Raw genomic sequence first — 10,323 nt, 5'->3', positions numbered from 1 at the left:
AAGGAGAAGAAGAAGAAGAAGAAGAAGAAGAAGAAGAAGAAGAAGAAGAAGAAGAAGAAGAAGAAGAAGAAGAAGAAGAAAAAAAAAGAAGAAGAAGAAAAAGAAGAAGAAGAAAAAGAAAAAGAAGAAGCTTGGTCTTCCGGCGGAGTGCTCAGCAGCAACAGAGAAAAAGATGGCAATACCCAGCGGCACCTTCACTGCACGGAGTAGTACCAACCGCCTCGGGTAAGTTTCCTTCCCTGCTGTGCACTAAATCAACGCTGCCAGGCCCGCGGCCCCACCCCGCCCTGTTACGGAAAGGCAAGCGAGCAGCTAGCTGGAGGACGGGCGGACAGCTCCAGGCTCCCAGCACGAGTTGGGTTTCTCCCGGGCGCCGCTTATCCGGGCCGTGGCCTCCTCCCCAGGGACCAACGCGCTTGCCAACTTTGCCGCCACCCCTTCCTCCGCCCAAGCGTCCCAAACTTGGCCGCCGCCTCACCTGGAGGCTCGGTGCTGGCCCCCGGGAGCGGGCTGACCTTCACGCCCGCCCTAGGCGCCCCCCTGGCCCTTCAGCCGCCCCCAGTCCTCCTGGGAAACCCTGGGCAGGGACACCCGGCAGCCCGACCCCCGTGCCACAACAGACCCTCTGAACCCTGAAGGCCCAGGAATCCGAGTCTCGGACTAGCCGCCACTCACCATTGGTAAAGGGCTCCATCTTCGCCCCACCACGGGTCCTCACCAGCCAAGCGCCCCAAGCTTCCTACTACGGAGCTGAAGCGGCCCTGCCGACTGAGCATGCCCAGCGTGGCCTCGGAGGGCTGCCGGGGAGGTGCGGCGAGGGGCGGCGCCGCTCCCCCGAGCGGAAACAACACCTTCGTTCCGGGTTTTCGCAACTGCTGCCGAAGCCCCGCTGAGGCGTGGACGCTGAGCTCAGCTCAACCCCTGGCCCACACCGCAGAGACGCCTGGGGGGAGGGGCTTGGGCGGGGCTTGGAGAGGCCCCGCCCACAGCGGCATACTTGAGGCCGCCGAGACGTCGGTGCTGCCTAGCTGCACCCCGGTTCCGACGACCGGTGCACCTACGGCGTACGGCTGTGTTCCGGGTGCAGCAACCCCAGCCCTGAGCCCGGAAACGCGGCTAGTGATGACGGATGGGATGGATAGCAGAGGGGCTGTCGCTAAATTCGCAACCTGAAAGCTGTGCAGGGCGGGGGAGCGTTGTCGGTCTCTGCCGGAGGCTAGACCCCGGGACAGCGCTCTTCCGAGCCGCTGGCGTGAGCCTTGCGGCGCTTGTCCGCAGGACTTCCTTCCAGAAGCAGAGCTCCCGGCTGCGGCTGCTGCTGCTGCTGCTGCTGCTGCTGCTGCTACAAACCCCCGGCCGCAGGGAAGGAGGGTCCCTGGCCAGTTCTCTGCTTTTTGCTCAGCGCCGGGCCTAGAGATGAAGAGCAGATCACAAAACCCGGCGCGGGATACAGGAGAACGGACTGTGCGCGAAGAGGTTGTGGGCAGAGGCCCGCCGCTAGTCCCGGCTAAACTCGACACCTGCGACACCCTTGCTCACAACCTTCAGGATCCGCGGCCTGGCCCCGCAGAGCTAGTCCGGAGGGAGCTAAATTTCCCCTTTCCCCCAGTACTCGCGCCATTGCCTCGGGCCCACAGTCTCCATTGTTTCCGGTGCCAAATCGGGGCAGTCCCCACTAGCTGAGGAGACCCCTAGACACCGTGCGGCCCGAGAGCCCCGAGAAGGCTCTCAGGGGTGTTTGCTCTTCCCTCTCCGACTGAGGGGCGCCAGCACCCGGTGATTAGGCCTCTAACCTTCCCACCCAGCAGCAAAGCTCCTCTCCCCCTCTCCCCACCCCGCGCACTGCCTCGGCCCCTGCAGCCACTTGGCGCCTAGGCCTCGCAACGCTAGCCAACTGTCACACACTCCTCCCTGGCTGTCAACCCTGGCTTCTGGTGCAAACAAACCTGAACTTGCACAAATATCCGGGGCAAAAAAAAAGGGAGGGGGGGGGGCAGAGAGATGTTGTTCGACCAGTAAGGAAATTTGAATTACGTTCAAAGAAGTAAAACCGAAGTGCAATATTTTTAAGACGTCAAAACCCTTACTCCCCTCTCCAGATTTACAACGTCCTATGAATACCAACTGTACTTGGAGTAACCCCTAAACTCCTTACCTAACTCTGGGTCGTCATCAACACACCTGTCCTTTGCTGGCCTCTGAGGCCTTCATGAGGTTCCTAGAAGTTGCCAGGTTTCATTCAGCGTTGTTAGCCATTCCTTGCAAAACTGTGCCACATCTTGGTGTTTTGTTTGCTTGCTTCTTCCTGTCATTTTCTTAGCTCAGATGTCACCCCTGCTGAGAATCCTCTGGCCACACCTAAAATAGCAACAAGCACAGCAGACTATAAAGATTTCTCCTGCAGTTTTCTTCAGAGTACTCATAGCTGTCAAAAAGCCAATTGTTTACCTGCCTTTCTCTTAAGAATGCAAGTTCTGTGGGGCAATCCTTTGCCTTCGCTTTTTAGGGCTATGTGTCCTAATTCCTAAATATTTTAAATAGCTACACTATAATGTTTAGAGTTCTAATTTACTGCCCGTATAAAACCCTTTCCAGTGAAGGTCTTTATATTGAACTATTGAACGCCTCCAATGGGTTTGTTTGTTTGTGGTCAATAGATCATCTCTCAGCGCTGCTTCCGTGTGAAAGATAGGCTGAGCCCTTAGGCCGGTCACCATCTCAGAGCAATTCAGACCAAAAATAGAAAGTGAACCATAGGAACTTTGTTGACATGGGCCTGGTTCACATTGGTATTGCTTAAATAAGAAACTCTTCCTTTATTGGGTCATTTTATGTTCCTTTGGTGTTATTTTTGTTGCCAGAGCACTCAGGAGCAGAGATTTTTAGAACTCCATAGCTTGTTAAATCACTTCACCTCACCTGTAAGCTACAATCTATCACGCTTTTAAGTGTGAATCACATTATCTTAGGTTTTGTTTTAATTTTTTCCAGCTCTGAAGACTTTGTGGTAAAGTGTTTCACAATTTGCATTCATAAATTCTAGGGAACCAAGAGACATCTTGGACAAGAAGGCTATTTCTTTACCAACCTCTTGCACATCATCTCTGTTATGATCTGCTGGCCTGTCACCTGGATACCCTGTCCCTCTAAGAGACAAGCCCCGCCCACTCCCAACTCTCCCCTTCCCAAGCAGATCTGAACTCTCCCTATGTCCCTCTTCTGAAGAGGTGGCAGCTGCCTCTCCACCCCCCACACCACCACCCCCAGTCTCTCATCTTCCTACTTTTCCTCTGCCTTCTTCCCCTTTCCCCTCTATAACCCACTAAATAAATTCTATATCAAACCTCTCTCTCACCTGCCACAGCCTCCCACCTGTAATGGCCCTATGAAGACCTTGAGTGATCCACTGCTGCCCCTTGTGGGCCTTCCCCCCACCTTATCTTTAAAAAAGAGTAACAATCTCTACTATTCAGGAATACAAGCAAAGGTACCAGAGGACCATTCAGCCTCAGGACTTTGTTTTGAAGGCAAATAGTAAATAAAACCAACATATTTCAGAATCCTGCCTAGCCTTATAGTATTTTTCCCTCTCTGTCAAATACTGTTTTTTGAGAGAAAATGATTGCAGAGTTTTTGCTCTTACAATCTATTATATTTCTCTCTTTAATGCCATATTTCTTCCACACAGATCCTCCTCTTTATTTTAATGTTCTAACAGTTGAGGTTATTGCAAAGTTACTATTTATTATCAGAGGAGGCAGGGTGACATTATCTAATTCATTCATCTTATCATTTTCAGAATCATTGCTGCATATTATTTAACATTTAAATTATAACACAGAAAAATATTAATAACTTGAAATGAAAAATATTAGTGCCCTGCATAACTATCAATTGTTTATAAAGAAACAAAAATGAGAGCATAAATTATTGCAGCTGTTATGGAAAATAGTAGAGAACATCCCTAGGATACGCTGCTAGAATCTGGCTATATTGTTTCTAGGTGTGTATTCAAAGGAAAATACCTGCTTTTCAAAGAGGTATCTTAACAGCCATACTTTTTTGCTAAGAAATCAAACTAGATACCCAACAATAGTTGGATGCATGTATACACACACACACACTCACACACACAATGAATGTAACTCAGAAATAAAAAGAAATGTCCTACTATCTATAGCAAAATGATGTAGAATATTTAACTATGTAAAGTTGTGTTACATTTGTTTAATTATGTAAAGATGTATTGCTGTTTTTACTTTGCTTGCCTAAGGCACCTAATTGATATAATAAAAAACTGAATGGCCAATAGCGAGGGAAGTGGTATAGGCAGGACTTCTGCACAGGAAGAGTAAGTAAAAGGAGAAATTTATGCTCAGGGGAAGATAGAAAAGAGATGCTAAGGAAACTTCAGGGACCAGACAGACAGCTAGGGAAGGAGCAGGAAAATGGGATGTACAGAATAAAAGAAAGGTAAAAAGCCCCAAGGCAAAATGTAGGTGAATAGAAACAGGTTAAAATAAATTAAAAGAGCTAGTGGCCTAAGTTAATGCCAATCATTCATGATTAATAATAAGTCTTCATGTTTTTATTTGGGAGTTGGCAGCCCAAAGAAAATTTCGACTACAAGATGGATAAAATATTATGCTGATTTAAGTTAGAAATAGAATGACAAAAGCTGTGTATTTTTTCCTTTATTTTATTATTAATTTTATTATCATTATTGATTTTGGTTTTTCAAGACAGGGTTTCTCTTAGTAGCCCTGGCTATTCAGAAACTCACTCTATAGACCAGGCTGGCCCAAAATTCAGAGTTCTGCCTGCCTCTACCTCCCAAATGCTGTGGTTAAAGCTTTGTGCATCCAGCACCTGGCATATATTCTTACATGTGTGTATGCTAAAACATTGTCAACCTGAAGAATAGTAGTGGTTATTAGAGCCCAGGAGTTTAAAAAGTAGAAACAGAGAGATTGGGACTCTAGTATAAAAGCAATAAATTCTACAGCAGAGCAGCTTGACTCTAACTCACAATAACTTCTTACAGTAGTCATGAATAAGGAGGAGCACATAAAGGCTCCAAACACAAAGTAATAAGATGTGAACATTAATGACCCTAATTTGGCCTGTACATATATACATATATTGAAATATCATACTATATCTGAAATATGTATAGTTTTAATACAGGTTTTAAATTTAAGGAGATGAAATAGCACTCTGTTTGATCATTACACACCATATACATGTATGAAATTATCACATATACTCCATAATGCTAACTTAAACCCTTGGTCATGACTCCTTTGGCAATCTCCAAATTCTTAACAGTAGCAAATTCATAACAGTAGCAAAATTGCAGTCATGAAGTCATGTGGGATTCCCCTCTGTATGCTCTGAATACCATTGATTAATAAAGAAACTGTCTTAAGCCTGCGCAGGGAATAGAGGTAGGCGGGGAAAACTAAACTGAATGCCAGAAGAAAGGAGGCAGAGTGAGAGAGAAGCCAGGTATACCTACCAAAGACAAATGCCAGAACTTTACTCAGTAAGCCACAGCCACGTGGCGATACATAGATTACGAGAAATGGGTTAAATTAATATGTAAGAGTTAGCAAATAAAAAGCTAGAGCTAATGGGCCAAGCAGTGATTTAAGTACTACAGTTTCTGTGTCATTATTTCAGGGCTAAACAGTGGGAAACCAACAAGCAGCCTCCCTCCAACAATGAAGTAGCAATAAAAATAATCTTTGTGGTTGGGAGGTCACTACAACCTAAGGCACTGTATTAAAGGTTCACAACATTAGGAAAGTTGAGAACCACTGCCATAGATACACTGTTTTAAAGTTATGGGTCTGCAAGATGGTTTAGCAGGTAAAGAAAGGTCCTTGCCACCAAGTTCTGGAACCTACACAGTAGAAGGAGAAAACCAATATCAAGAAGTTTCCCTCACACCTTCACATGCAAGCCATGTGAAACTAAAACCCATGACATTTTAATATTTCAGCTGAAATTAGAATTTTTCCATTTATAACTAATGGAAAATTTATAACTAATTGGAAATAAACTATTCCAATTTAAAGTAAAGAAGATCAACAACCTAGATTTTGATAGATATGCTAATTTTTTAAATTAAAATAGAGTGCCTGATTTACTATAGATCAATAAATCTACACCTCATATTAAGTATGTGAGAGATCATGAGATGAGAATAGGTAGATTATGAAATTGGAACAGTCTGTGTTCTAAACAAGTACACTGGAAATTGCTAGATCTTGCCAACATATACAAGGGAGTTAGTGTCAGTGACTGTCATTCTTAAGAGTGTATATCCATAACTAATAATTTATTTATAATATTTATACTTATTTATAAATAATTTATATTGCCTATCAAATTTACACAGATTTGAAAGTGTCATTTGTTTTACAATATTGAAATACATGAAATATGCTGCTTCCTAACAAAAAAAGAATGACTATTGAGAGGTGATGATTGAAGTCATATAAATTTTTTAAAAAATTATAAAAGCAGGATAATCTAAATAACTCATGTAAAGCTCTGATATCAGCAAGAAGATTCATCTTTATCAGGAAGAAATAACTACCTAGTAGTTCAACTGCTTGGGACAACAAAATCCAAAATCCCTGAACCAAAATAGTTTAAAAGATAAGTGCTAAGTTTCAAACCAGCGACAAACAGATGAGGTGCCCATTTAACATATCAGAGCACACCTGGGTACCAGGTTCTCTCAGCATCCCTTAGTCTCTCTGTGATACAGAGGATGGCTAGCATACCCAGACCCCTACCCTGAACTTTGCAGCCCAGAGGTTGGACTGCCCTCCCCCCAGAGGCTCTTCCCTGTGTAATCCAGACATCTTGGTTGCTTGCCCCTGACTCCTGGCTGCCACATCTGGTTTCCCTCTCTCCTCTCCCCATGGCCCAACTCAGTCTGGTCGTGTCCAGTCTGTACTCTCCCAGATGTCCCTGTCCCTCCCTCTGCTTATACTCTCCCTTCTATCTACAGTACACTTTCTTCTCCACCATACCTAGGAGCAGTCATGTCCTTCTTTCCTCTTTATTTACCTTTTTCATCCAGTAAAAAAATCTGTCATTACACAGAAGGATTCCAGAAACATGTTGATCCTCAGCTTCAGCAGGACCCCAGCTGCTCATTTCTGCCCTTACCTCAGAGTGATTGATTTTTCTGAAAGTCTAGCTGTCATGTGGTCCAAATGGCAGAAGCTGAAAGAGGACAGGAAGTAGAAGAGACTTTCATGTTTCCTTTTTGAAAATAAAAAAAACTTTCCTCAGAAAGCCCTCAGAATTCTTATGTCTCATTTGCTAAATCTGTATTTTGTGCATTTTTAAAGAAATCACTAGAAATGAAGAGGTTTCTTAAACAATAGTCTTGAAGGGCTGAGGTAAGAGCTTGCCTTTGTTTCGTGTAAAAGAGGGGTAAGGTTATTTGACTACAAATTTAAAATTTATGTCCACTAAAGGTTGAAATATTTTAGTGCTATTTTGATAATTCCCACTATACTTATACAGAAAAAAATAAGATACAGCTCCTCAAATGCAATATAACTTTGCATATAAGATAATATAAATAAGCAATATAACTAAGATTACAAACCAAGACATATATGACTAGACCTTGAATTTTGATATAATGTAACTACTAAGGATGAAAAGTAAATCTAAAGAAGCATCAATATTAGTTTGCTAAGAATACCACAAAGACCACTGAAATCTGCATAACTTTGTAGAATTTGTTGTAGCAAACTCCTAGAGGATATAAGTCTAACTTCTAGGTAGTGTCAAGAACAGATGTGGTGTGGGAAGTCTTTCTGCATGTGTGTTGCTTTTATTGGTTAATAAATAAAGAAGCTGCTTTTGGCCAATGGTTTGGCACAGTGGGGCTGCAGGTAAACTAAACTGAATGCTGGGAGAAAGAAGGCAGAGTCAGAAAACATGTAGCCTCGCTAGAGATAGACGCCAGGCAGAACCTTGCTGGTAAGCCACAGTCACGTGGTAATACACAGGTGAATAGAAATGGGTTAATTTAAGATATGAGCTACCTAAAAAGACACTTAAGCTATTGGCCAAACAGTATTGCAAATAATATAGTTTCTGAGTGATTATTTCAGGAGTCTGGGTGACTGGGAACAAACAAGCTGCCTCCATCAACACAGGCACTCTTGGAAGTCACTAGAGAAGGATGTGTTTCAGAACTGTCTTCTAGGTGCTGGCAGTTTCTTGTGATAGGATAACCCCTGTGTATAACAGGCTTTTTTAGACTGCCAGCCTCCAAATCATGACACAAAGATTATTATTAGTTATGAATGCTCAGCCTTCGTTTAGGCTTGTCCCAGTAGCTCTTATAAGCTATTTTAACCTGTTTCCCTTCGTCTGCATTTGCCTTGGGGCTTTTTACCTTTATTTCCTTCCATATGTTCTACTTTCCTGCTTCCTCCTTATCTGGCTGACTGGTGACTGCCTGGGTGGCTGGTTCTGGGCAGCTCCTTATTTTTCTCCCTCATCTTTTGCTCCTATCTCCTCTCCAGCCTAGATCCCTACTCCTACTTATTTTCTCTGCCCTCCAGCCCCATGTATCCCTCCTTTGCTTAGTTATTGGCTATCCAGCTTTTTAAAAATTTCTTTTATTTTTTTATAAAGAAAACAAGCTATCTTTTTTCATTTTACATACCAATCCCAGTTCCCACTCCCTCCCCTCCTCCAATTCCCTCCACCTATCCCCCCACACCACCTAGCCACTCCTCAGAGAGGGTAAGGCACATTGCTCTGGGGAAGGTTCAAGGCCCTTCCTACTATATCTAGGCTGATTAGGCATTTACCCAAAGAAAATAGGTCCCAAAAGCCAGTACATGCAGTTGGGATAAATCCTGGTGCCACTGCCAGTGGTCCTGCAGTCTGTCCAGCCATACAACTGTCACCCACCTTCAAAGGGACTAGTTTGGGCCTATGCTGGTTCCTTCCCTGTCCAGCTGGAGTTGGTGAGCTCCCATTAGCTAAGGGGTAATTTCAGTGGGTGTTCCCTTTATGGTCTTGACCTCTTTGCTCATATTCTCATTGCTCCTACTCTTCAGCTGGACTTTGGGAGCTCAGTCCAGTGCTCTGATGTTGGTCTCCTGCCTCTGTTTCCATCAGTTGCTAGATAAAGGTTCTATGGAGATATTTAAGATATTTATCAGCCTGACTACAGGACAAGTCAGGATCAGGCCCCCTCTCCTCTACTGCTTAGGCTCTTAGCTGGGGCCATCATTGTAGATTTCTTGGAATTTCTCTAGTGACAGGTTTCTTGATAGCCTTTTAATGGCTCCTTCAATAAAGAGATTATTCTATCTCTTTCCTTTCTCTCATCTCTGTCCTTACTCCATTTCAACTATCCTGTTCCTTCAAGTTTTCTTCCCCTTCCACCCTCTCTTCTTCCCCCCACCCCCATGTTCCCAATTTTGTCAGGTGATATTGTCAATTGCCCCTTTCCAGGTGAATCTATGTATGTTTTTCTTAGGGTTCTTCTTGTTACTTAGCTTTTCTAGGATCATGAACTATAAGCTCAATATCCTTTGCTTTACAGTTAGTATCCACTTATGAGTGAGTATATACCACGTTCATCTTTCTGAATCTGGGTTACCTCACTCAGGATGGTTTTCTCTGTTCTATCCATTTATATGCAAATTTCAAGATGTCATTTTTTTTTTTTTTTTGTGGCTGAGTAGTACTCTCTTGTGAGTAAATGGACAATAAAGGAACTTCCAGAGGCATCAACATCCCTGACATCAAGCTCTATTATGGAGCTACAGCAATGAAAATATCTTGATATTGGCAGAAAAACAGCCAGGTTGACCAATGGAATCAAATCAAAGTTGGAAAGTAATCCACACACCTATGAACACCTGATTTTTGACAAAGACGCTAAAATTATACAATGGGAAAACAAGAAAACATCTTCAAAAAATGGTGCTGATGTAACTGGATGTCAACACATAGAAGAATGAAAATAGATCCACATCTATCACTATGCACAAAACTCAAATCCAAATGGATTAAAGACCTCAATATAAATCCAACCACATGGAACTGATAGAAGAGAAAGTGGGAAGTAGCCTTTAATGCATGGGCACAGGAGACCACTTCCTAAATATAACACCAGTAGCACAGACACTGAGAGCAACAATAAATAAATGGGACCTCCTGAAATTGAGAAGCTTCTGTAAAGCAAAGGACACAGTCAATAAGACAAAAAGGCAGCCTACTGAATGGGAAAAGATCTTCACCAACCCCACATCAGACAGAGGACTG

At 43.6% G+C, this 10,323-nt stretch overlaps 1 protein-coding gene across 3 annotated transcripts in view; it reads right to left on the bottom strand.

Annotated features, from left to right (window-relative positions):
* Positions 1 to 2,297, bottom strand: part of Lnpep (leucyl and cystinyl aminopeptidase) — a 95,207-nt gene extending 92,910 nt beyond the window's left edge. For 2 of the 3 annotated variants that reach the window (XR_003378362.1, XM_005363329.3), the window contains exon 1: positions 676 to 801. Coding sequence is in view for 1 of the 3 variants with exons in the window: in XM_005363329.3 (XP_005363386.1) it covers positions 676 to 694 (19 nt within the window). In the remaining 2 variants the exon portion in view is untranslated. Of the gene's footprint in view, positions 1 to 675; positions 802 to 2,155 lie in introns of those variants that run through there. The other variant, XM_026787329.1, reaches the window with a different exon arrangement.
* Between the last annotated feature and the right edge of the window lie 8,026 nt (positions 2,298 to 10,323).

The sequence above is a fragment of the Microtus ochrogaster genome, linkage group LG9 (genome assembly GCF_000317375.1).
Source record: "Microtus ochrogaster isolate Prairie Vole_2 linkage group LG9, MicOch1.0, whole genome shotgun sequence".
Classification (NCBI taxonomy): domain Eukaryota; kingdom Metazoa; phylum Chordata; class Mammalia; order Rodentia; family Cricetidae; genus Microtus; species Microtus ochrogaster.
Note: the sequence above shows the minus strand (reverse complement) of the source record. Positions and strands in the feature narration are given on the sequence as shown.